This window comes from Rhamphochromis longiceps, linkage group LG6 (genome assembly GCF_057381845.1).
Source record: "Rhamphochromis longiceps isolate RC_006_pf linkage group LG6, R_longiceps_female_GT1.1, whole genome shotgun sequence".
In the NCBI taxonomy this organism is placed as follows: Eukaryota; Metazoa; Chordata; class Actinopteri; order Cichliformes; family Cichlidae; genus Rhamphochromis; species Rhamphochromis longiceps.
Window position 1 is genome coordinate 43430062 of NC_140562.1, and position 15123 is coordinate 43445184.

At 42.9% G+C, this 15123-nt stretch overlaps 1 protein-coding gene across 11 annotated transcripts in view; it reads left to right on the top strand.

The window, feature by feature from the left end:
- Positions 1-1084: 1084 nt before the first annotated feature.
- Positions 1085-15123, top strand: part of kcnq5b (potassium voltage-gated channel, KQT-like subfamily, member 5b) — a 142244-nt gene continuing 128205 nt past the window's right edge. For 2 of the 11 annotated variants that reach the window (XM_085410910.1, XM_085410900.1), the window contains exon 1: positions 1090-2249. In XM_085410910.1, coding sequence (XP_085267036.1) covers positions 1909-2249 — 341 coding nt within the window. In that variant the 5' untranslated portion in view covers positions 1090-1908. Of the gene's footprint in view, positions 2250-15123 lie in introns of all 11 variants that reach the window. The other 9 variants (XM_085410903.1, XM_085410904.1, XM_085410911.1 and 6 more) reach the window with 8 other exon arrangements.

Sequence of the window (15123 nt, forward strand, 5' to 3'; positions counted from 1 at the left end):
AAATTTCATTCAATTCAATTTTATTGACACAGCACCAAATCACAACAACACTCGCATCAAGGCGCTTTATATGGTAGGGTAGACCTTAGAATAATACATACAGAGAGAAACACAACAATCATATGACCCCCCATGAGCAAGAACTTTGGCGACAGTGGGAGGAAAAATTACCTTTTAACAGGAAGAAACCTCCAGCAGAACCAGGCTCAGGGAGAGAACAACGTGGGAGACGGTCGCATCTGCTGCAACTGGTTGGGGTGACAGAGGAAGACAGAACAAAAGACATGCTGTGGAAGAGAGTCAGAGATTAATGCAGAGAGGTGTAAAGAAGAATTACTGTTTGCATCATGGGAATCCCCCGGCAGCCTACAGCTATTGCAGCATAACTAAGGGGGGATTTGGGAGTCACCTGATTCAGCCCTAACTATATGCTTTAGCAAAAAAGAAAGTTTTAAGCCTAATCTTATCATTAGAGATAGTGTCTGTCTTCCAAATCCAAACTGGAAGCTGGTTCCACAGAAGAGGGGCCTGAAAACTGAAGGCTCTGCCTCCCATTCTACTTTTAAATACTCTAGGAACAACAAGTAAGCCTGCAGTGCCAGAGCGAAGTGCTCTAATGGGGTGATACAGTAAGATAGGGCTTGATTATTCTTGTATGTGAGGAGCAAGATTTTGAATTCAAGTCTGGATTTAACAGGGAGCCAATAAATGGAAACCAATATAGGAGAAATATGCTCCCCCTTTCTATTCCCCGTTTCTCTCCTCTGTTTCCTGAGGGGGGGCCTCTTCTTGGACTCACGGTGGGGCCAGCTTATAAGAATATTCAGCCTGTGTGACTGTGAACAGAAGAGGAAGTTCACACACGAGGCGTAACTGACATGACATTTTCTAACCAAAGCAGTGTTCAGCGTGGCTGCAGTGACACAAAGGAAACAACAGGCCGGGTTGATTCCATTCAGCCTCAGGACCCCCGCAGTTTAGAATCGTCTCTGAGTTTATGTCGGGCTGTTATGTCAGTGCAGCACCGAGACAGATACACAACAGACGGCGTGACAGGTTCAAAATGCACTTCGGCCGAGAAATTATGCGTCTCTGGTGCCACGTGGTTGCGGTGACAGCAGGACAGCAGATGACAGAGCAGCTTTGAAAAGAAAAGGGTGACACTCAAAGGCTTTTACTGTGCCAGTGTGATCAGAGTGATCAGACAAACCATAAAAACGTGTAATAAAGAATAAAGAATCGTAATACTTTCTGCAGATGTTCACTGCGCCTTCCTCTGCGGTTACTTTTCCAGCACAGAAAGTGGAAAATTCTGCAGAACCCGTGTTACCTGATAGACTTTTAAAAAACCAACAACCGGGTGTAATTTTGAACTTCTTCAGGAAATCGAATTACGACGGTTCCTCATTTGCATGTCTGCTGTCCTGGCGCGCGAAGACAAAACAACTCAGAGTGGACGCTTCTTTCTTTAAACAGCATGTAAAAGTGAGACACAATCGCCACAGCGACGACAAAGTGTGATAAAGATAAAGCCGTCGCGCGAGGGCAGCTCTGATGCGCCTGTGCACGTGGACGCAGAGGCGTGCGTGGAAGCAACAGGCGGTGAAGCGAGAGACGTCTCTCCTCGTGACATCTGTAACTTGTGATTTTGGTGCGAGCCAGCACAGGACACGCGGCGTGGATACCTTCACGCGCGGGAGCCGTTGTGTAAACGCGGAGCGAGAAAGAGGGCGGTCAGAGGAGTGACGGCACACGGTGCGCCGCGCGCTGCTCTCACTCCCAGCTCGGCTTCTGGTGGGGTGCCCGTCGCACGTGCAGTTTGTTGTTCGTGCACGGCGGGACTACCGGCGCCGGGAGACGCATGCTTGAAAAGACCTGCGCTCACTTGACGCCCGCTTTGGTGATGCCATGCCCCGGAACCACAGCGGAGACGAAGGCGGCACCGGGCTCTGGATGAGGACCTCGCCGGGGCACCGTACCGAAGGCTACGGCTTGAAGGATGTGGAGTCCGGCGGAAAGATGATGAACAACGCAGGAGACGGCTTGCTGTCGGCCCCCGGCGCCGCAGGTGCTGCCGGGTCCGACAACGCGAGGGGGAAGCAGGGAGCCCGGCTCAGCCTGCTGGGGAAGCCACTCTTATACAGCACCCAGAGCGGCCGGAGAAACGTGCGCTACCGGCGGCTTCAGAACTACCTGTACAACGTGCTGGAAAGACCGAGAGCCTGGGCGTTCATCTACCACGCGTTTGTGTAAGTTCACGTTATGATATGCGTACGGAGTTGTGTGATGCGAGGATGCACACCTGTTGATGGTCCCTGCGGGAGGGTTTGCAGTTAGAAAGCTTGATTCAGTTTGGGGCACTTTTGATATGTGATGGCTGACATGCGCCAGATTCACAGCTTTTGCACATGAAGCAGCTTCAGTGTGAGACTAACAGGTCACTTTTGCGTTTATGAGTTTCATGTGTGCTGTTAAACCCGGATCTCAGGGTCCCGGCGGTTAGGACATCTTCAGCCGTGCTGTGCGCCTTTCTTCGCTTCTCAACCAGCTGTATTTAATTTCCCGCGTGCGATTGTTTGTTGTTGTGGCGTGATAACTGTTCCTGAGAGGGAGGAAGGAAGTCGAGACACATGCTGACTGCAAAGCACCATTTTTTTTCTTTGGTGTGTGTGTTGTGTGTACACTAAGGGGAGGGGTTGCAAAGGGAGGACAGAAGCTGTTTACACACAACGCAAACAGCTCAAGTGTTCACTTTTCTTTCTGAGTCATCATTAAAGCTACTCTTTCAAACTGCATTCTTCATGAGCACATAGGATTTTCCCCTTGGTGTCGTGTGTAGGCTGTGGTCTGCGGTGGCACCTTTCATGTCGCATTCTTTTATAAGAAATTACACTCGCTGACTGAAAACGGTTTTAAAATTTCCTAGACAGTGAAATCGAAATTTCATGTGTCGTGCGCGGTGATGGAATGGAATGGCAGAAATGGAAATCGGATCCTTTTCTCATTGCAGAGTTGGTCCTGTTAATAAATACTGTTCAGTTACAATACAGCAGCATGTTGGTTAAAGAGGACGCATTCTGCTCATTTCCAGCATCATGTTCTTGTTCCGAGGCTCAACTGGAGGTTCACATGATTCCCAGTTCAAAAAACCCAACTTATCTTTTGTTTAACTTTGCTTTTTCAGCTCCTCTCTGTTCAGCATATGCTGATCTATTGATGTGAAACTTTGGCCATATTTAATATGAGCATCCAGCACTGTAACTGTATACATGTGACAAAAAACAAGAAAAGAAAAGAGGGAAATGACATCAGGAAAGACGTTTTAAGTGGCGTATAGAGATGAAGCTCAACTGAAAATTTAAACCAAAAAAACAGATTTCCCATAATATTTATGAAGACAGGTCTGACACATCTATAACTAAATGAGTTACAGATGTGCCTGAATGACATTTTTGGGTTTTATATATTTAAGTGTGTCTCTATCTTTTCATTTGATGTGCTGCCTCCTTTCACAGTGCTGCATGAATTAGCTGCCATTGTACTGGAGGAGCAAACAAAGAAGCTGTTGGCCTTGGACTCGTATGATCGACTGCGTGTGATGTTTATAACCACCTAACTAGTTGTAGAAAACATTCGGATATATGTTTTTAAAACCTCTGATTAGTCCAGTTCAGTTTTACTTAGAGCTGGTTCACAAAACCAGTCATCTCAAGGTGCTTTACTCTGTAAGGTAAAGCTCTTAATACCTAATACTAGAGAAAACCACAATGATCAGATAAGGAGATGAGCAGCGCTTGGAGGCTGTGGGGAAGAAGATCTCCATTTTAACAGGATGACGCTTCCAGCAGAACCAGGGTTAGGGAGGAGCAGCCATCTTCTCCATTTGATTGGCTTTTCTTTGTGTAGCTTTTTGGCAGTGCAGAGGTTAGAAGGATATGAGATTTGAACCACTGAGGCTATGGAGATGGACATGTGCACAGTCCAACAAAGACATTGCATCCGTCTTATCCACACGTCGAATACTGACTGGCTGAAGAGTTGGTTTGAACAGAAAAGGTAAAGACGACTGAGCCCACCACCAGGAGGCAGAACTGTGGAAAAAATGTCAGTGGTCAGAAAAAAGTACAATTTAAAGCACAAACTGTGATTTCAACAGACAGTTGTAAATGTTTTTGGCTTAAGAAGAAGACGTTCTTCGTATATTATGATCTGTTATCTCTCAGGCATGGGGCTCAGGTAAATGACCAGGAACAGCATTAAATTAACAAGAATGCTTATATTACAAGCTGTTCCACACATTTTTGACACTGCACCCTGGTGACTGTGTGCAGATACAATATGGGTTATTTGGCCTGCAAAGATCTGCCTTCTGACATGGAGTCGGCTGCACGTAAAAAATTAACATTACCAAAACTTTAAGATTGAGCCCACAGAAGCATGTTGCTGTAACTGCATGCCTGTCTTTAGTTCACAGTGAACAGAAGCTCAGTTCCCTGGAAAAGCCTCCATATCTCTGCTGGCAACAATGCAAGTTATGCTCTTTTAACACAGGAATTGTCTTGTGGAAATAAAGGTACAGAGGTCTTTGTTTCCACCCAGTAAAGTTGTCTCAGCATCACCTTTTCATTTTGATGCAAATCGAGCTAGCTGCAAGTTGAGCAGTTTTTCAGCTGTCCATTTAGTGCAGCTCGCACACGGTGAAAGAATCACTCTGCAGACCACAGCTACAACTAGGGCCAAATTTAATTAAAAACCAAAATTGGTCAAAATTTGCAAAGGGCTGGATTTGGTGTGAACCTTGATTTTTGACACGGGGTTTGAATTATCATGCTTGTAGCTGGCTAACTAATGGGACAATAAGTTTTCTCAGTTTCTACAAAAGCTGTTTCTGAGCCACTGGCTCGTCTCACTCCGTACAAGTCTTGCTTCTTTTCCGTGGAGCAGCATCTGCTCCCTGCAGTGTTGGGTTAAAATTGGATAGTACAATCATCAACCAAAAGCTACAATAGCAGCTCTGTGTTACCTCAAAGATAAGCACTGTTAAGGCAGTTTGATGTTTACTAAAGTAGAATTCGACATAGAGACATGGATGGATTTACTAACCCCTGCAAGTGATTCCAGCTGATTTTCAACACTATATTTCTAAGCTTTAAATGTTTCTGTGACCTTTACTCCAACAAACCCTCCCATTCAGATTTGTTTGTATATTAATTAAAAGGCCTAAATTCAATGATTTGCTACAACCAAAATAGAGAATCTAGTGTTTGTGACCAGTCAGGGGTGTGGGTTTGTTTTACACCCTTTCATGTAAACTGCGTCATGGGCAACATTTTTTTTTCCAGGAACCAGAATTTTGATTTTTTTTTTTCTAAAATCCAGATTTGAAACTTTTGAATTACACTTGCTCTATATTTATTTTTAGCATGAACGTGCCATCGCTTCAGCCCCAGTACTTTGAGCCATCCAGCTTTATGCTGACCTTCCGTATTCCCCTTTATTGGAGCCATAGCTTAGACGTACACCAGTCGATATGCTTTAGTTTGCTGTTTTAGTTAAAAGCTTGACTGAAAACTGCTAATTTACATATTTTATGAAAGTGAGTTAGTCACATACGCCCACAGGGATCTTCAGACTCCTCACATCGGCGCTCTAAAACATTAGGAACGCATGGTCGGGTGGCCTGGAAGTTACTGAATGCTTTTCTTTCATTCCTGCGGCATCAAGCTTGAACTGGAGATGTGGGAGGAGGAGTGAACTCTCACTCGGCCCTTTGCTGTCTCTCCTGTACTGTGATGAATGGAGCTGTGATGGTTAGTGGCCTTGAAGTTATACTGGTCTGCTTATAGGACAGTTGTTGAAGCCGAGTGTGTCACCGTCACAGTTGTTATCTTTGAAATAAGATGACATCCATGTCCATATGATGTCAGACCTAACTGTGGTTCACCATTAAAAGCACTGCAAGCGTATTAATCAATCTTTCTTTAAATCACAACTCAGTAATCGGAGCACTCACTGGCTGGTGTGTAGGGGAGAAGTTGGCTCAATGGACAGGAAAACCTGAAATTAACTGAAATTGAAAGAAGCAGCAAGGTGATATTTTGCTTTGGGGTCCATTTCACATTCTCATAATCCAATTATTCGGTGAAACCGGTGGTTTAAATGTGTTTTAGTAACCCAATAAGTACCTAATTTGCAAAGAAAAGCCTTGCATGTTGGGCACCCTCAGAAGAAGGTGGTTAGTTTAAATGCAGGTTTTGCACACGGTGTACCCGATACACAAATGGTAGCACTGTGGGTTAGCTTGGTAATATTGTAAGAGTTTGATAATAAAGAGGTGATTTCTATCATGTAAGCAACAACCAGGTAATGGTCACGAGTATTATCTGAGTATTGTGTAATTGGGGCTGAACAGTTGGAAAACATTTAACGTGCCTTTTTCTGCTCATTTACCCCCATATTCCTTCTTCAACTCTGCTAGAATAGATTTGCATGGTTCACATTTCAAAGTCCTCACCTGCCTTAAAGTGGACCTTGCTGCTGCCTTTAGTTCATCCCCTGTCTGAACTAAGCCATTTAAGCTCCTCCCCTTTGAAAGGAAGGGTCCGTTTTAGCAGGCATTCATCTGATTGGCTGCCGTTCATACACACGAGATTAGAATGAAAGGTGGGTGTGGTTTCTGTGCTCACATGCTTGCCATGATCATTAAGGGATATCCCCCTCTCTGACGTCAGAGTCAAGAATAGAAACAAAACTGTCTGAAACTGAGCATTTTGGGGCAGGAGAAAAAAAGTTATAGTACAATGTTAGGAATGAAAGTCCCAGTATGCTGTTAATAATGTGAAAGCAATGAGGTACTATCGATAATTGTATTATAGGTTAGCGTTAGACTAACATCATCAGAAACATGAAATAAAGTGATAACATAATCTAATCTTGGAATAAGTTCCAAGTATTATCCATTCATGGTTATTCTGAAATATAACCATGGCTGAAAAATTCTTTCTGTTTCTATTAAAATTCATTCCGGTCGTAGATTAAACCAAACGTTTGTGTGGAAACCCTTTGGTTGGGTTTCTGCGAACTAATCACCAGACATGCAGACATGTTCACATGATACTCGACACCAGAATGGTCCCTGAGGCAAGCAGCAAATTTGCATAATCTCAGTTAAGAACAGGGTGTTTTTCCCGCCTGCTGTGCTGCTTTGTGATGTGAAATAAAAAGACAACCAAGACAGACATATATATTGTTAAACTCCAGTACAAGCTTATTTTTAAAGGTGTCTGGTTTTTAATTTTCTTATGCAAGAAGCATAATTATTGTAATCATGAATGAAAGGCTCTCGGTAAGAAGGACTCAGTGCAGTTCGAAGGGTCACGTGATATCTGAATATGAAAAACTTTTTATTGTTAAAAATGTTATGTAACATTATGCAGGACTTTAAGGACGTTATCTTGTCTGCTGCTTCGCTAAATATTTTTGTAGCTTTGCATTGCTGACATCACAGCTGAGATGTGCTTGCTCTCCACGAACCACCTGCAAAACACTCCTATAGCTTTTATCACTGGGGAGCAGGAGAGCTATGATCACGGAGGTTGGCAGAATGCTGCGATATGGAGGGAAAAGCTGAATTTATGTTGTGTTACAGAGTAAAAACAAACACAAAAAGATAATAGATAATGTCTGTTTTTAAAGGTTCTCTGTGAGACTGTAACGTGGACATGTGCTTCAGTAATAGACTGTATGTAAAAGACGGACCCTACTGCATTTTGAAGCCTTGTTGGAATGTTTTTGTTGCCAGAGGGGTCATATTTGGATGTGACAGTGATGTGCTATGTAGCCAGCTAACTCTGGAAAGCCTTGTTGAAACCTGCAAAAACTGTAAGAGTGAAACACACAGTCAGATACTTGCTAATTAGTGTAACTACTTAATTAGTTGGTGTAACTAAGTAACATCCATTTTCTTGACAGTTAACCCTCTGTACTCCATAATGGCTTCAGATGGATTCTACTATTATTGGAAAAAAAACCATTTCTGTACACTGGATATTTTAAAGTATTCTATTAACACCAACACTTCAGGAATTTAAAAAAAAAACTTATAAGTTTCAGTTAAATATTTTTGCAATATCTTACATTTTTACTCCTGAGTCACCTCAACGCTCTGGCCGTTCGTCTGTAGTAAGTCTAGGATGTCAGTCTGTTTACCTCAGCTGTCAAAATGCCGGGTGTGAGGCATTCGTGCGTATTTACTCTGGAGGGTGTAAAACTAGTGAAAGGAGTCTGATACGAGTCAATAATTCAGCGAAGCACATCGGACATTCAGGCCTAACATTAGCTGGCATAGCGTTAGCTCGCGACTAGCTGTTGCTGTTGCTATAGCCAGCTTGTCTTGAGCTGTACTCAGATAGGACGGCTGCATGTTGTAATTTTAGAGCCTGAACTTGATTTCAGGAGATGAGGCTTCAGGTGAGGAGGAAGAGATCTGCGTTTGTCTCCTGACCTCTCACTCACTCTTCCTGTTGCCTGCTAATAGTCTCCTAATAGGAAGCATGCATGTCTGATTGTTGCATCAGACATACTCGCTCCCTCTCTCTTTACATTATAATAGGAAACACCTTGAGATGACTGTTGTGAATTTTTGCTATTTGAATAAAATTTTAATGAGTTAATTTGAGCATTTACAGTTCTGACTCTCACTGGTCTTCACTGTTTTAGCATCTGTTCTGTTTGTTTCGTTAGCATCAAATTTTTGCAAAAACACTATGAAGGTTAGGTCAAAGTTCTCATCTCAAAAATGGCTCCCTTATGTCGCAGGTATAGTTCATTAGTTCGTGTTCGTTAGCATCACTTCCTTATTACCAACTGATTAAAATCAAAAGGGGGCGGACTTACAATAACACTGTAAGCGATGGAGAGAAGAAACTGATCCTGACTGTCATGAGCTCTGATCCATTCAGCCAAATAAGCTAATTCTGCACAGTTTAAATAGGGTATTGCTATAGCTTTAAATGATGGCTGTAATCTATATGTAAACCATTTCATGCCCAGATTTTCATACAAAATATGTACTGAATAGATGGGTTTGAGTCTTTTTTAAAGGCTTATGTAAGCAGAGCGTGCCTTTAGAGAGCCTCGTATTCACGATTGGTTTCACATAACACATTGTTTCGGTGTAAAAATAGGTTCTCTTTATTTTATTTCTGAACTCTGCAGAACATCCTCTTTTAAAAATCGTAATGTTTATTGACTGCATCTTAGTTAAATAGAGTTGGTCTGTGTCTGGGCAGCAACGTGGTTGATACGTGATTGATTACTCTATGAAAACAGCATCAAGCTCAGCTTCGTCACGTATTCTAGAATGAAATTGTTAGATAAACTTAACGAGTCAATATTTTAAATTGTTGTGTGATTGGACTTTTTGTGGAAGTTGCTAAAAATATGTAAAATAGTTTTAATTGTTAGGTTGCATTGTAGGTGATTATTATAACTGTAAGCTGAACATTATATAGCTATTACAGCTAATCTTTTTATGATAGCTTAAAACTATTGCTATTATAAAATCACAGTGTATCTTTTTTCGCTAACCTTTTTCCTTTTAAATGGGAGTTTCCTTCCCACTGTCGCCAGGTACTCGCTGTTGCGGGTGTTGTTTAATCCTTGCAGTTTCCTCTTTGTTATTGTCTTTACCTTACAAATAAAAAGAACTCTTCTAGTTGGTCAAATTGGTTAATTAACTTTATTATGTTAGTTAAAATAGGTTGATAAAAATATAACAAATGGTTAAACTGTTTGCAAGCAGTGCAAAGTAGCTAAATGTGATGGTTAAATAAAAATGAATGACATCACTGTTTAATAGAGTAGCAGGTAGAATAAATGAATGACTGACATGTAGATCTGGATCATAGTTGTCCAGATCTGGTATAAAACCAGTTTAAACGAGTACAGTAGAGCATCGGAGGCATGGATGATGAAGCTGACTGTGGAGGTACATTAGATGAAAAGGTCGGGAACCACAGCTGGATGTCTGCTGGATACATTTTTGCGACAGCTGCAGCACTGAGCCCGCCTTTGTGCTGTACCGAGCCGGTCGCGGGGCCTCGCTGGCCCTCTCTCCTGTCCGTGCACATGCGTACACAGTGCCGCCATTCATCTCACCTCTGCATTAACGAGCTCTTATCCTTCCAAGTATGTTCAGCGGCAGGAAAACACGCAGGGGAAATGGCGTTTCTCCGCCTCAGGTTTCTGAACTGGCACCTCGAACAGCCGCGGTGCACAGAGTGGCGATATGGACTCACTGCTCTCACTTGTTAAATATCTATCAGTCGGTTTGTTGTTAGAAATACTTGGATTTATAGACTGCAGTAAAGGATGCTGGCTCATCCTGAAAGCTGTGTTTGATAAGCTTAGGTTATTGGGCCTGTGAAGCCAACAGACAATAAAATGTTTAGTAGACATCTAAATGACTAATCAGAGGCTGCTCTAAATCCCACTGCAGTTGTGTATTATATTTTGAGTTGTCATTTGTTACCCACCCTTTTAAATTCTCACTTAGAAATATCTCTGTTCCCTCTAAGCCTCCTTTTTGTTATCATTTCGAGAGGTTTGCACTCTGCTGTGTATGTTATACATTTGCTTAACCTTCACAGCATATTGGGGTATTTTGCACACTTTAAGGCAATCTGTCACCTTTTCAGTAACTCAATGGAAAGAAACTTCCAGCATAAAGCACTAGTAAGCACAGCTGACCTGTATGTGAAGAGGAGCCGGCCGGCATGATCTGTGTGGTGACAAACCAGAGGTGTGATTCTTTACTCAGATGGTGGCTGCCTCACACTGACACTGTGAAAGTGAGAAGCAGACGCCGTGTCAAGAAGGTTTATGATGTGAATTTATCTTCAGATGCTTTGACGAGAAAGAGGCGAGTTCATGAGTGGAAAAGGGGCTAAACAGTTTCTGTGATGGTTTGTTTGACGCAGTAGCTTTTGCATGATGTTTTAGGCATGCTTCATCTAAACGTGTGCGACATCAAGGCTGTTTCTCGAGCACCGTTTGATACGGATCAACCACAGCCCAACTATCACAACCTGCACATCTTTGAGCTGGTTCGTGTTTGTCAGTCGTCATAAATATTTTGTTTCACTTTTAAAAAGGGCCCCTGATTACTTTAAAAGGAAGACGCAGTGACTATTTACAGCACGGCATATAAAGTAAGCTACACCTCCTGTGTTCATGCTGTCGAAGAAACTGATTGAAGACTCCAACAGTGTGTCAAATGTGATTTTTAAACTTATATTTCCGATGAATAAAGAGCTCTGAGGCCAGGAATAGATTAGTTGACCACGAGATTAAAACCACCTGTCTAATAGCACGTAGGTTGCCTTTATACAGGCAGAATAGGTCCAAGCAGTCAGGTCACAAGTCCTCATCAGTTTAATACAGTCCTACTGGATTGTATTGATTGTATTGATGATGGTTTAAATATTAAGAATAATTCTTTGCGAGTTGCCGCTATGTAACATTCACGAGGTTTAGTTTCTTTGCGTTAACCAGTGAAGCTTTGATCAAATTGTGTTTGAATTTGAGAAGCATGTTGGGATCTTTTTTTTTCTTGAGCTGTTCCCAAACATTTTTGCCACAGTGGCGGGGTGTCTTATCCTCAGAAGACATAATGCGCACGTTTTTCAGGACGTGCTGTTGCTGTAGGCGCTTGTCATTGGTCAATAACAGTGCAAAAGTTGATTGTGTGTGTCAAAGTAACACCACACGAGTGCCAGAACCTGAGCTTTTCATCCAAACGTTGGATCATAATGAGATGATTAATTGCTTGGCGCTCCTCATCGCTGTGACATATTCACTGTTTTATTTTCCTAGATAATGGATTAGCAGTAGTTTTTAACTTTTAGGGTGTACACTTATTTCTTCAACTGTAGAGTTTTCTTATGAAGGCTAAACAGAATTGTTGCATTTTATATATATATGTTGTAATTTCCTACTCTCATGTCCTTTCACCAGATTCACCGAGACTGCCCTCATGTCCTCTCAGTCCTGTGTGAGTTATCATAAAGAGCTTGATTTTGAGTCTGACAGAACTTTATTATTCTCCGTTATTAATGACGTTGTATTTTATTGTTCTAATCTATATAAAGAAGTCCTCTCAATAGTTTCGTTTTTTTTACCCAGTTGTATCATAAATGGTACTTTAGTATTTTTGCATTATGTCTTAGTTGGAAATCCTGGTATCATGTTCTTGCTGCTCCAGCACAAAAACCTCCAGCCTGCCGATGTTGACTTTTTCACCATTTAAAACTGGATTCACTTTGTGTACATGGACTCAGCACAAACGACATGACACATTAGATATCATGACTGTTTCATGAGCTGGCCTCAGACTGTGTTGTTGTATAGTACCTATATGTAAATCACTGTGCCCGTTTGATGCCAATCACAGGATGGTCGCGGCTGATGGAAATTGCCTGCTGCAGGTTTCATGTTTCTAACCTCAGTTTACTCAGAGGGAGTTCCCCTCTCTCTATTGTCGGGGGCTGCCTTTCTAAACACAAAGACAGGCCTTGTCACAGGATACGCCTGCACACATGCGTTGTGGGTATTGTACCTTGGTGAAGAGAGGCATCATTTAGGTAAACGGCACCTGTTTGCTTCCTTTGAACGCCGCCTCGCTCCAACGCCTCCCAGAGCCTACGGTCGAGATGTCGGGAGTTTCATTCCGGTGACATCTTGAAAGTCTCGCAAACCAAACAACTAGTAGACACCATTACCGTCTGGCTTCCCCTCTCTGAAAAATGTCAGATTGTACTTTCACGTTTGACAGAAACCCCAGCCCACTGCCGCGAAGTGAGCCTGCCATCGTGGGTTAGGGGGTTTTCCACCTGATTGCCCCTTGTGTCTCACTCCCTGATAAGAAAGTGTTTTTGTGGTTGTTTGTCCCAACCAGTCATTTCACAGGTTCCAATCTGTGTGAATGAGTCACTTTTAGTGTAGCGAAGCTCTTTTTTTCATACAGCTCTCTGTGTTAGCTCCCCTTTTCTTACTGCATTACTTCCAGTGTTTTCCAGCTGTTTCCTCCTGCTCTTATGTGACCTCACCCCCATTGTCAGCGTGACAATGGGAGGGACGTCAAACTTCACTCTCTTCCAAGAAGAACTCACAGTTCTATCAGAATGACTGGTGAGTGGGGTACCAGCGCTGGATAGACATCACTTCAGTCTTCATCTCTCTCCCCTGACAGTGCTATTTGTTTGCCTTTCTGTCATCAGAGGGCTTTTGTTGGCCCGTGAGAGACTGGTCTTTAACACAAACAAAGAGAGGAGCGAGTATCATGATCTTTTATGGCCCCGCCCTCCCTTTTAGCCTATTTTTATTGCAGTTTTAGTCCTCCCTGATCTCTAACTGTTAATCAGAAATGTGCTAGCAGATGCTTGCCTGGAGGGGTACGGAGGTGGCACGCCAGTTGACTAATTTCTGTGTGTAGCAGTTCATCTGATGTGGAGTGTGACACAAGCGGACTCAGGCCTAATAACTGGGTTTATCTGCTGACAGCCGATGTGCTTCAGAATAGGCCTCATACGAAACGCACGCACAAACACGCGTCCGGCCTCCTAATATGTTTTTAGATAATCAAAAACACCAGCCAGCTGTCAAAGTGTCAGAGAAATCCCAGAGTGAAAGGGGCAATTTTGGGCACTTATGTGTTGCCATAGAAACTGATGCTGTCTTCTTGAGCTTGTTCAAGAGTGATTTTATAAAGAAATGGATGGATGAAAGATGAAAGGATGTGCTGGGTGGGTTCCAACAGGCGAAAACAAAGAGCACATTCTCTTACCTGTGTTCGTACGATGGCTGTGGCGGCCCACGCTGCGCCGCCGTCGCCCACCGTGTTATATTGAGTCGTGTATCAGCTAGTTTTAGTGTTTGTTATGTACCTGTAGGAACCTTTAACACAGCCAATTCTCTAGCCAGCGCTAGATATTTGAATTCGTCAGCTGTTCTGGTCACTGCTACAGTTGAGCTGATGGAGGATGGCCTCAGGTATCGGTGATGGTCAGATGCATTGACTGCGATGCATTGTAAAAAGATCCAGGCACGTGTTATGAGTGGATTCTGTTTTTTGCCTCTTCAGCTTATACGATAAACTCATGGTCACCAATTACAGCAGGCTAAATCATTCATCGCTGTATGTGAACGAGGCTCTCCCGCTGGTGTGATTCTGCATTCGTTCTCTTCATGCTGGAAGTAGGAAATAAGCTCCCTGATGTGTGTGTACCATAAGCATGTCTTTGTGTTTGGCTGCACAGTATGCATTATAGGGGCACAAGTGCACTTTCACCCCTTCCCTCTGTCCCACGTCCTAGTGTAACCGGTTTCTGCTTCATCCCGCTGCAACAGTTCGGCCCAAACAGACTCCTCGACTCTGCGTTGTGTTGTGTTTTTAAAAAGACAAGGAGTCTCTGATCGATCGTTGCCACTTTATTTCCTGAATGGAAACAACGGTGCTGTATCAGTGCAAATGGCTCGCCACACACCACTCCGCACAGCACACTCTCGTATGGCTACGGCAGACTGGCAGCGATTACTGCAGCAATATTACAATTTTTAATATACAATAAAATAACAGCAACAACAAGTGATGTACCTGAATGGAAACAACTGTGTTGTATCAGTGCAAATGGCTCGCCACACACCACTCCGCACAGCACACTACGGCAGAACATCTCATTAGCATTCCGCTTTAGCATATAGTTTCACACATTAATAAACAAATGAAAAGTACATAAAACTGGTGTTGGACATGTGTCCACTAAGCACTTATTACACTCAGTGCTCGTCAGCTAATCAAACATGTTTTATGTGTCTGTACTACTTAGCTATATTGTGTGCGGAACAATACAACTCACCTCTGGTATGGCTACGGCAGACTGGCAGCGATTACTGCAGCCAGCCACACCTAACCAGCCACACCGAGAGGGGGGGCGCTGTTTCCCCATTACACTGATATTTGTGGCAAGTGGAATAATATCACATAAACACTGTTACATTCCCCCCTGCTGAATTCCACTTGCACATTCAAATAAACAAACACCACAAACAAAAAAAAACACCCTT